The sequence below is a fragment of the Vulpes lagopus genome, chromosome 19 (genome assembly GCF_018345385.1).
Source record: "Vulpes lagopus strain Blue_001 chromosome 19, ASM1834538v1, whole genome shotgun sequence".
Classification (NCBI taxonomy): Eukaryota; Metazoa; Chordata; class Mammalia; order Carnivora; family Canidae; genus Vulpes; species Vulpes lagopus.
The window spans coordinates 27,633,874-27,647,063 of record NC_054842.1 but is presented as its reverse complement, the minus strand read 5'-3'; the positions used below and the strand labels follow the sequence as shown (position 1 = coordinate 27,647,063).

Genomic DNA, 13,190 nt, shown 5'->3' with positions numbered 1-13,190 from the left:
TGAAATCCAAAGGTTTTTAATCTTCAAAACTGTTCTGGCTCAGGATCTCAGGTAGTAAAAATGAAACAGACTAAACTAAGCTTATGAATTAGCAATACATTTTACTGTTCAAGTTTTGATAGTACAATCAGTACTCAGAAATGATGGATGCCCAATCACAGAACAATTCTCAAGAAGAAACCAAAACTTCCTTATAGCAAAAGGTTAGAACTCAATTCTGACACAAGGATTAATATGAAAATCAAAATTCTGCATCTCGAAAATACTTATGAAAACATTTAATTAAATTATAATTTTGCAAGATTCAGGTTTCTTCCCTTTTACAGTAACTCAACAGTATTTGTCAAAATGGCTCCAGTCAAAGAACTACGAAGCAGCACATTACAGAAAGAAACCTCAACTCTCTGGTAAGGCAGTCAGCTGGATTTTAGAACAGATACTATATTTTTTAAGCAAGTCAATATTTATATCAAGAGGCAATTTAAATTTTCTTAATATTTTGAGGGAAAGTTGTCAGAATTGTGAACTAGTTTTCCAGGTATGCTCTCACAACTAACAGTAATCTAAATGCTACAATGAAATTCAAATCGAAAAAAAAAAAAAGAAAAAAAGAAATTCAAATCGAATTAAAAACCTCATATTCCTAAGATTCTAAACCTAAATTTTGACAAAGCTGTTTACAATGTATATAATGCACCTTAGCATTTTTCTTTTTAAAAAAGATTATTCATTCATTTATTCATGAGAGACACACACAGAGAGGTGCAGACAAAGACTGAGAGAAAAGCAGGCTCCTCAGGCTCAGGCCTGGAAAAAAGCAGTCCTGATGCAGGACTCCACCCATGGACCTGGGATATGTCCTGAGCCAAACGCAGACGCTCAACTGCTGAACCACCCAGGCGTTCCACCTTAACATTTTCTAACATGATAAAATCTGTGGTCTTACACAAGGAAAAAATCATTATCTCTCAACATGCCTCATTACTTAAATTATTTTAATTAGTGACATGTCATAAGCTGAACTTCATTTTGAACATTTATATCTTAAACATAGCTTTATATTTCTGAGTGACCGTTAGGGAGCCTACCTATAGATGGATTGACTAGCTGTAATCTTCTTGGAAGTCAATGGTCAGTATGTTCTAATCATGCAGCAAAGTTAACCATAAAAGTTTCTAAGTTTCTCAAATTTCTAGTTCTGTGATCTTCTAAGATTTTATTCCCTTAAAATGCTAAGCATACATGTTACAGTTGATATAAGGATCTACCTTACAATGTGCTCAGAAAATAGATTTCAGTTTAGAATGCGATGCGTTTTTATTTTCTGCTACCTGTCTTTTTTCCCCAATACAAATACACTTAGAAAGTAAAAGAACATAATCAAACTACAAGCATAGTATATTAAAGACATTGTAAACATTACAAAAGTATGTTAAAAATGCAAAAATTTCAAATTTAATGAAACCCTACCTCAAAAGATCTTTGGCAAACTAGTACCTTGGCTTTACCACGATAAGTGATAGGAGTAAGCTAAAATTATGTAGTACAGTATTTTTTAGCTTCCTACTGATCTTGTAGTTATCTAATAAATATTCACAAATATCAGAATGTGTTATAGTTTGTTGTCTCTACTTGGTACATTAACAACATCTAATGTAGATTTGTATCTGTATACTCAACCGTTGTAGCAAGCCCAGTGAAGTGCTGTATATCCATGATTGTCTGCTATGGCTGGATTTGCATCCACAGATGCTGCTGACTGCAAAAGGGCTCCAAGAACACCAATATGTCCGCAGGCAGCTGACAAGTGTATAGGTGTCCGGCCCCTGCTATCTCGAAATAAGCACTTAGCACCATGTTGAAGTAATGCATCTACACATTCTTCATGGCCTGTAACTGCCTGAAAGAAAAAGTATTTGCAAGTAGTTGAATATATTATCTTGGGTACTATCTGCCAATTTTAGCTAATTAAAAAAAATTTAAGCCTGTATTCCTCATATTTGTCCATCAAAGTATTTATCATTTTTTGAATAATTCAGTATTTTTATTGGAATTGGCTTAAAAACCCATGAGCAGTAACTCTGTCAAAATACAAGTATTATGAAAAACAGGAATAAAGAACTTATAAATCTGTGAAAATAAAAAAGAAAAAGGTGAAAGGTTTCAAAGGTGAAAGAAGGCAAAAATGTATAAGAAAACAGTTGTGATACTGAGAAAAAGTAAAACTGACATTAATTCTACTTAAGGTCTTACTTAGGGTTTTCAAATTTTGTTCCAACAGTATTGTTTCCTGGATTAAGTTGTGTTTCAGTAGTTTAAAATTATTATTCAAAAACTATTTGGTAAAAATCTGATGAAGAAACATAAACATAGCCTAGTTCAGTTTTAGGCAAAATGAGATCCTAAGAAATTTTTGAAAGGCAATGAGAATATTTTTACTTACCCCTCTATGCAATGCTGTCCTTCCCCATTTATCTTTGGCATCTACATTTGCTCCTTTGTTCAGCAATGAGTAAACACAGTCTGTGTGCCCGTTGAGAACAGAAAGCATCAAAGGAGTCCTGAGCAACAACAGAATAGGTTCAGTGTTACTACCTAAGACTCCACTTTATGAAAAACAAACAGTTGTGCTGGCCTGTTTTCTAAACATGCTTTTTTGTAATGCAACTTTAAAGTATAATTAAATGGGAAAACTAAACTTGCTGTTATTTAGTTACATACCATAAGAGACTTACTAGAATAGAGGCAAAAGTATGAAGATTAACACACATCTTAAAATTAATTTAAAAATTATTAAAACTTACTGTCCGTTTCCATCTTGAATGTCTACTGCATTCTGTGGTTCTGCATTTCCTATAAGTAGCCTCAAGCACTCTGAATGACCATTTGTTGCTGTAAAGTGATATTTTAATGTTTCAGAAATTACAATGGTAAAATAGAAAATTTCCATCTTAGGGCACATCTTCTAGATATAACTGTGGGATAGTTTCATTGAATTTAATAGTCAAAGAAAAAATACACACATACAAAGGTTTCTATTGCCTTTGTTGGTGAAACTGAATAGATATAAATTCCTCATGGTAAATTACAGCCATCTGCCCTGCTAATAGAATGCTCATTTTATTTGGCTCTCTGGGGGTGGCAGAGTGATCAAGGGAAGGTGGCCTGCCTTCAGCCAAGGGATGAAACTGTGATTAGGTAAGTCCATCACAATTCTGTTCTTTGCCAGTGACTGGTTTTAAGATGAGTGCTGGTCCAGTTCTGGCCACTGAGATGCTAAGAAGTTTGAGGGCTTGTGGGAAATATGTTTATCCCCAATAATGACAAATCCTTCTCATACTGTGCCATGACTGAAAAGGCAAAAGAACAGAGTGTTCTGACACCACTGCTTAATCAATCAATCGTGGAGCTGACTCTACCTCTGAACATCTTATGTGAGAGGGTAAACACTTGTCATTTAAGCTACCTTTTAGTTGGGTACTATGAAAGAATCTCAACTGATAACATGTATAATAAGAAGAAATGATCTACCTAAAGACGGCATTTATATGTCCAAACACATAAAAAATGGGCAAAGGTATAAAACAGAAGTAGCCTAAAGAAAACAGTAAGCTTTTAAGGTAAGTTAATCCTCTGCAAAATTCAGATACTTCCCATAATACAATAAAATTTGAAGTTTAAAGTAATAATAAGTCACATAATGATGCAGAAAGGAATATCTATCACTGTTCTTCCTAATTAAAATAAGACAAAATAAAAAAAAATAAAATAAATAAAATAAGACAAAATAATGAAAGCAAGCTAGGTGCCCTAATATGCCACAGTACCTTCTAACAGCTATATTAAATTCTAATAGTTATTAATTAAAACAAAATCACTCCTATCTATATGCTACACTTTGCCAGCAGCTCTCATAGTGATCAGTAACAGCTGTCACTGAAGCATCTCACTTGGGGATGCATGAAGGAAACTGTTTGTCCCGGCACTTCTTATTGGACCCATGTGTACTCAGTACATAGTAGCTCCTGAGGAGTTTTGTGTTTTCTAAACTCAATACCTAAAACATCATGTCTAATACCAATATAGGAGAAAACTTTTTTTCCCTTTTGGAAAAAAAAAATTGCAATGTCCTCTTCATGACTTATGAATAAAGTGCTCCATAACAATCTCCAAATTTAAAAGGTATCTATAAAACCAGGTTTGCATTTATTATATAGGTAGGCATCAATAATAACCTGTAGCAGCTAGCTTTTCCAGCAGATGAGATGTACAGACTATCTGACATTGGTCAGCCACTGAGGGACTGGCTAGCGTCTTGATTCAATACTGACCAATTAAGTGTGCACCACTCCACGAAAGCTTTATAAATCACCTCTGCAAATGATCTGTGGTTACAACATAATTTTTCAAGTTGCAGAATGATATATAAACTTCATTTTTTTCAGAATAAGATAATAGAAAATGATTGCTTTTTGACATAATTCTGAACATATAGTAGTTTTTTGGTTGTTTTGCTTTTTGAAAGATTTTATTGATTCATAAGAGACACAGAGAGAGAGGCAGAGACATAGGCAGAGGGAGAAGCAGGCTCCCTACAGGGAGCCCGATGCAGGACTTGATCCCAGGATCCTAACCTGAGCCAAAGGCAGAGGCTCAACCACTGAGCCATCCAGGCATCCCAACATATAACAGTTTATATATACACATTTATTAGGAATTTTAATCCATTTAAAAATTTTTTGGTTTTGAGCCCTGCTTGAATATCTAATAGTTTCTGAAAGGCTACTTTGGAGCAACAGCTGGTGTTACCTTTAGGAAAATGCAAGTTTCCTAAAGGAATAGAAGTCTAAGACCCATATTAAAATATGTCCTTAAAAATCACTCTATAAAAACAGACCAAGTGAAATGAATGTAATCATATAAAAGAGGCCTACTGGATGTGAAAAAAAATACTTAGCTAGGATTTCTTCCAGTATATCACAGTCTTAGATATTTAAGATAAATACTGATTTGCTAATTCTCGTATAGAGTTGTGAAACTGAAATACAGCAGTACCAAGTCATATAATGACATGGTTACATAATTTTGCATTTTCACATATTTACATCACAAAATCATATGGTAGAATAGATCTTGCATAAAGTAGGTGCTCTGTAACTCCTGTCTGACTACATGTTTAACATAGCACTCTGGTGCAATAAGCCAGCATGTTCACCAATTGTTCAATGAAAGCATGTACCAATCCAAAATAACTTCCATCAAAAAGTAGTAAAAAAATTTGCATTGTGTTGATAAAGTATTACAGAAGTCACACAACTATATAAATTTACTATATATAAATTTCTAAGGTAGATCATGATTTTTTAAAGCAATCATAATCTTGCTGTTGGCTTTTCTTTGAAAGAAGAATCATTTGATCTCTTTAATTTTTTAAGATTTCACTATTCATTCATTCATTTGAGAGAAAAAGAGAGAGAGAGAGAACACAAGAGAAGGGAGGAGCAGAGGCAGAGAGACAAGTAGACTCCGTGTTAAGTGCAGAGCCCAACACAGGGCTCAATCCAGGACCCTGATATCATGACCCAAGCCTAAATCAGAGTCAGGCACTTAACCAACTGAGCTATCCAGGCACCCCTCAATTGACCTTATAAAGTCAACATTATAAAAATAATTACCACAGGATGCCTGGGTGGCTTAGTGGTTGGGCGCCTGCCTTTGGCTCAGGTCATGGGATCGAGTCTTGCATCAGACTCCCTGCGAGAAGCCTGCTTCTCCCTCTGCCTAGGTCTCTGCCCCACCCCTCCTTAGTCTGTGTCTCTCATGAATAAATAAATAAATCTTTAAAACAAAATTAAAAAAATTAAAATAATTACCAGAGTATAATACACACAAAAACTGAAAAAGGCTAGAATATTAGATGGAAAGTGGTAACTAAATTCACGCATATTTGACATACCTGCTGCATGTATAGGTGTTCTTTTCAAAATGTAGTCTTTTACTAAAATTGAGGCTCCCTGATTAATGAGTACATCCACACATTCAACATGGCCCTTAAATGCTGCAAGATCTAAGGGTGTTCTTCCACTACTATTTCTCACATCAAGATCTAACAAAGACTGTACCAACACTTCCAGTGCTTGATGGTGACCATGATAGGCCTAGGAATAAATAAAAATATAAATTAAAAAAATATATATTTAGATTTACTTCTCATGCCTTATAAAACATAAAGGAAGCAAACTTGTCTTCACACTATTATTACATTTGAAATAAAAAACTTGCCTATGAAGAGTTCAGAAAAGTATAAATTTTTCTAATAAACAAATGTAGGCTATGGTGTTAGAGAATGTGTATTCTGCAAAGAATAAATGTTCAAATGACAGGTGACTTTATCACTAACATACAATGGTCTGGTTCCTGGCATTTAATGAATGTGTAACATAGATTCAGTTAAACCTGCCATTCTAAGTCTATGATGGTAAAGCCTGTGCTATTAATCACAGTTCAGTGCTCCACTTAACTCCCTGATAAAATTTTACTATACTTAAATTATAGAGCTAGCCAGCAACTGAAGTTAGTATTTGAGTCTTCTGGTTTTTCAATCTGAAATGACTATCTTCATTCCGTAACATGCTGTACCTAAGAAATAAACATCTTTTAGCACAAAAATACTTAAGACTGAGCCCAGCTTAAGTAACTGCTATGTGCTATACAACAGAGGACGAAAATTTAAATGTCTGTCAGACTGAAGTTCCCTTCTTTACCACAGCCTCTGATAAAAAGGCTTTCCAAACATAATTCATTTCAAAAACCAACATGTCAACTGAACATCTATTACTGTTGTTGGACTAGATGTGAACAAGACAAAGCAATCAACAAGACCCACTTGTGGCACACAAGGAATGTCCTCTCTAGTTCAAATTACCATTTTGTCGCTAAAAGGACTTTCATACGTCATTTCTGATACCATTCAGACCTACAGCTTAGCAGTTTGTTATTACATGTAAACTTTTCACCGGGAACTGAAAAATGTAAAATTATACCATTCTTGAGCTAAATCTGAAAAAAGATATATAGCTAGAAGAAGGCCCCACATTACAGCAAAGGGCTGTAAAGTTATTTCTTATAGAAAATGTCAGAAAGTACCAGGAAGACATAAAGTTGCTCTGGGCCTTACTGATGACCTCTGATGTTTCTGACTACCTACAGAGATTTTCAACCACCTTAAATATTAAAGTAACTTGAGATTATGGAACTCTACTGTCCTAGGATTATATTTAATCTTGTTCCTCAACACTGGGTCAATGAAATCATGCTACTAATAGAAAAAACTTTGAGAAAAACAGTATATGCAGAGGATAGTTTATAACAAGAAGACACAAAGTAAGGATGACAAGAAGCTGTAATGGTTTGCTAGAGAGGTCTGCCCCTCATGATATCCTTGTGTAGGACCAAGACAAGGAATTTGTACATGTACTATGTGCAAAGACAAGAACCAAGACCTCAAACTACCGTGTTTTCACAGCATCAAGGTGTCCTAGATTGGGAGAGTTTGGAAGGAAAAAAAATAATCACCTCAAGTTAATTTCTGGAAACCTCCTAGGAAGAGATACAAAATGTAAAAAGTAGTGGTATAATCAGTTCACCGAGCCTAATTACCAAGTTACAAAATTGTTTCCACTTCAGCTTAAAAACATTCAGCACAGCCAAGTTCATATAGAGCACTACTATTCAAAATGGCCATAGGAAAAAAAAAAAACAAACAAAAAAACAAAATGGCCATAGAGTAAAAAACTAGTAAAAAAAAAAAAAAAAAAAAAAAAAGTAAGTTTCTGAGATAACATGTTCAAGAACTAGTGTTTAAACAAGTGTTTAGCCTGGCACCTAGTAAGTGCTCAGGAAATGGCAGTGATAGTATAAGAACGATGGTGATGATATAAGAAAAGCTGTCTAGTCATCTGCTCAGATGATTTTATTTCTTACCACCAACAGTAAAATGGCTGTTTTCTCCATGCTGATTTTGCCCTTTCAGATGACTTATTTCCTATGCAAGTGTGGGAGAGTAGATAGCATTTCCAAAGACCCAAAGGGCAAGGAAGCAGGAAGCCGCAGCATACTTCCTTAGTTATTCAGAAAATGGTAGGAAGTATTAGTGGGGAGAAAGGGGCAGAAAATTCAATGCAGATGCATCAGTGTTAGAAGATATGCAGGATATGATAAAAAATAATAGCATACGTGAGAAGAAACAAAGGGATCACTGAACTTGTAGTGATCCCCTCATTAACTAAAAGTATATACCCTTATAAGCATTTACTTATTTTGGGAGAGAAATCTCCCAAATAGCTAGTGACTATATCTGAGTCTCCTGATTCTCAGTCTTCCTCTCAGCCTTAACAACTGTTAACATGCTCTGTTCCAAAAACAGATTCTTCTTTCAGCACAAAAAGAACAAGATTGGGCCCTGCTTGAAATTTCCTAAAGCAATTCATTCACACAACTGATTTAAAGAACTGTTATACTTCACTAACCTTCTCCTCTTAGTGACTGACATTACGAGGAAATATTTAGAGGCATCTTAAGCTAGAAGGGACATTACAGATCACAGAGCCAAATTCCACGGCATGAGCAACTGAGGGACCAGTAAACACATAGTGCTCCAAGATAAAAAGTTGTAGAAATACCTCAGAAAATATAGTTCTGCTCAGCAAGTTAAGGCTACTTCATTAGAGCAGTGCATTTTAAAATTCACATCACAGGTATATTCTCTTCCTTAGAGTAGTCTTTGGCGGAAACCCAAAGACCACTATTTGTGTTTTAAACGAAATAAAACATAACAAGTGCATTCAGGAAGTCTCTGAATGAAAAAAAGTTGTTATGAAGTTTAATTTTATGATCACACCCGGCCCAAAAGTTCTGGGTACTGTTTGAGTCAAACAACCATACAGATATTTTCAGTAAAGCAGCCATCAAGTTGGCTGTGAAGGCAGTACTCACGGCCAAATGTAAAGGGCTTATTGTTGCTCTATTGTCTGAATCATTCAGCATGTCTGTCCCAGAGGTTTCCATTAACTGGGAAAGAAAAGTATTTGAATGTCAGAAATGGTACTTCAGATATATTATAGCAGTTATTCCTGTTCCCCTTCTTCCAAGTTTAAATCCATTTTAGAATGAAAACTGATACTTGAATATGAATTTTTAAATCTCAGACCAAACTGCACTCAGCAAGCTTATACAACAGATCATCATGATAGGGTGGTGAGGACCACAGAATAAGAGCTCTGAGCCATGGCTGGCTATAAACTAGCTTGAGGGAAATGCTATTTATTCACCCCCAAGTAAAAACCACCAACCTCATCCCCTAAATATATGGTTTCTGTCACTGTCTTTGTTCCCAGGAATGCATATAACAGGTTTCAGCTCTAGTGAGAGCAAATAAATAATTAAAATACTCTGAATAGTAGGGGAGAAAATTGATTATTACTTACAACATCTAAAGGAGTTTCACTTGCAATCTGAAATAAAATTTAAAATAAGAATATTTAGCTTAGGAAGTATTCACATATATTAGAGATAAATATTAACTACAGGTCTCTATTTATAGAAGGCTCTGTTAAATCTTATTTTTAACTTGTGCTCTGACTCCAAAAGTTAAGTCTTTTAAATAAACAAGTGTACAATAGACCACAAATCTATACTCGTGGGTCTAAGATTTTAGTATACAACATATCACAATAACCTAAAGAAATATTATTTTTGATAGCAGAGTTTTAAGTTCCATATTAAATACGTCAATCTGCTTTTTCTATTTTTAATACTCACTCTCCTTTGAAAGGAAGCAAAGTTTAATATAATTTGTAAGGTAAGTCTAAATAAAAAAACCTTTAACTTGAATCATCTGTTACAGACGTGAGAATCTTTTAACTTGTCCCTTGCTTTCTCTTTGGTTTGGCAAAGTGGGGTGAAAGGCATGTATATTCAAGAATGAGATCACAGTTGAAATGAAAAGTTCCCTTGCAGAAGTACTGCCTCCTCTATGAGGGACTGTAAAAAGAATGGGCCTTTCAGAAATCTCTGAGTATATGGAAAAAACTCTCACAGGACATTTCTCATATAAGAAATGGATATAGTTCTTTAGAAATTTCTGGAAAACATTTATTTAAAGGAAAAGGAAAAGAAATGCTATATCAACATGGGGTATTATAAGGGAAGGACATTAAGTAGACCTCTCCAGAGATCTAATTGTCTTTCTCTTTTTGAAAGGGAAAAGAGAATGAGAGATATCTTACTGAGGCAAGTATGAATTTAAAAGGGGGTTTAGGGATCCCTGGGTGGCGCAGCGGTTTGGCGCCTGCCTTTGGCCCAGGGCGCGATCCTGGAGACCCGGGATCGAATCCCACATCGGGCTCTCGGTGCATGGAGCCTGCTTCTCCCTCCGCCTGTGTCTCTGCCTCTCTCTCTCTCTCTGTGACTATCATAAATAAATAAAAAATTTAAAAAAAAATAAAAAATAAAAAAAATTGGAGTTTTAAAAAAAAAGGGGGTTTATATATATATAGGTTCTAAAAATATTAAAAAGCAATAGTGTTTGTTTCTTGATTCATTTATTTCCATTTTCATTATGTTATTAGAATATAAAATCACTTAGTCTTTCCACAATTCAGGAATCTTACCAGCTGAAGACATAGACGGTGACCATAAGCAGCTGAATAATGAACTGCATTGTATCCCTGCTTGTCACGGATCCCTGGATTTGCATCATTTCTCAATAAGTACTCCAGGCACCTATATATAGTAATAACATTCAAAATTCTAAATCTTGCATTTTAACAAATGGCACAGACAGCCTGAAACTAAAAACTGACAATTTTTCTTACAATTTCTTGCAATTTTTTTTTTGAGTAACGTAAAAACCACAAACATATCTACACTATACAAATTTATCATTTAAATGACATTGACTGTAACTATCATATGAATACAAGCAAAATGTTCATAAGAGAATTTTCTTCATTCAAAGTGAGTATCTCCAAAGTCTGTCAATAAGCTAGGTATACCTGAGGGCTGTCTTTTACAGTCACTATGTATGGCACCACCTATTCCACTCAAACAATATTTGACAGGATTAAATTTAGTGGTGGTGAGCATCCAATGTTGGCAATATTACTGCTGACGTATCTGGAACACATAGTGAGTGTAATATCTCTTGAGGAAGCTGAAGAAAGAATATAAAAAAAAAACTCAAGATAACAAGGTCAGAATTCAATGATCTTGAAACAGAGGACTGAGAAGGGTGTAAATAAAATAAAATGGTATGTAGGTAACAAGAAAGATCTTCCCATAGATTTACTTCATTCCTGTGCTATCAAAATGTTAGAAAAATAATTTTAAAACATTTTGCTACTGCAGCAAAAAAAGAGCAACGAATTAGAAATTAAAAGTCTGTAGAACCAGTTTGATACCAGTGATTTTGAGCAAATCAAATCATTTTGCCTTTATGGTAAAATGGCCTCTGTTTATTCATTTGCTAGATGGAATGGGAGATAGAAATCCAACTAAGTATGCTAAACTCCACTCATGCTCAAATTCCAAGTCCATAATTATTTGTTGGTAATTTGTCTAATATTGTAATATGTCTAACTAAATATTAATTCAGCTACTAGGGAGAAAACTCATAATCAAATACACTTTGTTAAAAACTTAAGTTTCCTTATTAAGGAGTGCACTTGTGATGAACATTGGGTGACAGATATATGGAACTGTTGAAACACTATACTGTACACCTGAAACTACTCTAACACTATGTTTAACTATACTGGAACTAAAAAAAAAAAATAAAGACTATAAAGAAATTCTCAAGTTTCCAAAAGCATACTAAAGTTATATCAAAACAAACAAAAAGAACTCTAAAACAATGTAACTGATCTTTCAGGAACTGTATCACACATATATATAAAATTTATCATATATATAACTGTATCATTTATGTATCTGTATATTACCTATCAATCAATCAGATATCTACTTACCTATCTACCTATAAGGGCCATTCTTTTCAATACCAACACTTTTTTTTAACCTTTTTTAACCTATAAAGTTAATAAACTAAGATCACAGCAAAATTGATTAGAAAGTACAGAGAATTCCCATATACCCCGTCCCAACACAGGCCCAACTTCCCTATAAGTATTACACATCAAAGTTGTACATTTGTTACAATCAATAAAACTACATTAGCACAACATTATCAACAAAGTCCATAATACACATTAGGATTCACTCGCAGGCCAACACTTATTTCTTTAATGCTGAATTGCTTAACATCTTTTCAATCTCTTAGGAATTACTTGCAGAATCTATATTTATTATAATATCATCAATGGCAGCAAATGTCTATCCATTTAAGCAGGACTTTGATATTTATATACAGTTAAAATTATTAGTCAAACATGGTCAATCACTATGATGAAAAAAACCCCCAAATCACACTGAGAAGTGACAAAGCTGGTGTTTTTTAGTGTTCATTAACTAGCTCTGAGGGCCCTGTACAAAGTGTTCCAGACGGTATATAATTGTGTCCAGTTTTCTTTCCTAGGTGTTTAACTCAGAGGTCAATGCTCACTGGAATGCATAAAAGACCTGGAGGACAAACAGATTCATTGCTATGTAGGCACAAACATTTCACCCGAGGGCATATCTTTTTATCTTTAATCAAGTTCTCTAGATGAGAGAGATGAAGCAGAAATAGTTAAGACCTGAGGACAAGACAGATTCTATCAGTGGAACAAACTATTTTAAGATAACTTGCTGATACATGAGTACTGAAAAAAAGATTTATTTAAGGAAAGCAAAACAAGTAGGTAAGTTCATGTTTACTTTCTAAAGTAGGAGAGCACATCTCAATGCATTATTTATAGTGACTAGTCCAAGTGTACAGCAATAAATGATTTCAAATAATTTGTTATACATGCAGTTCTTATCAGATCATATTATTTTATATTTTTACATTCACATTATTCAGATAATTGGTCTCCTGCAACAAAACAAAGACTAAGAGTTGATTTGAAATGATAAAATTCCTTTTATTGGCCTGCCTTTTAGATTTTGCTAGGTAGGCAGTATCAACTTTTATAACTACTTTGTAAGATAAAGCATTATCTTTAACAAATGGAAAAAAATTACGGACTCTCAGG

The 13,190-nt window shown here is 34.3% G+C and overlaps 1 protein-coding gene across 14 annotated transcripts in view; it reads right to left on the bottom strand.

Annotated features, from left to right (window-relative positions):
* ANKRD28 (ankyrin repeat domain 28) overlaps nt 1–13,190 on the bottom strand; it is a 197,373-nt gene that overhangs the window by 16,355 nt on the left and 167,828 nt on the right. For all 14 annotated transcript variants that reach the window (XM_041733790.1, XM_041733799.1, XM_041733789.1 and 11 more), the window contains 7 exons: nt 10,671–10,782; nt 9,486–9,512; nt 8,995–9,069; nt 5,957–6,158; nt 2,805–2,892; nt 2,444–2,561; nt 1,681–1,900 (listed from right to left, as the gene is read on the bottom strand). In XM_041733790.1, the coding sequence (XP_041589724.1) occupies nt 1,681–1,900; nt 2,444–2,561; nt 2,805–2,892; nt 5,957–6,158; nt 8,995–9,069; nt 9,486–9,512; nt 10,671–10,782 (842 nt within the window). The remainder of the gene's footprint in view (nt 1–1,680; nt 1,901–2,443; nt 2,562–2,804; nt 2,893–5,956; nt 6,159–8,994; nt 9,070–9,485; nt 9,513–10,670; nt 10,783–13,190) is intronic.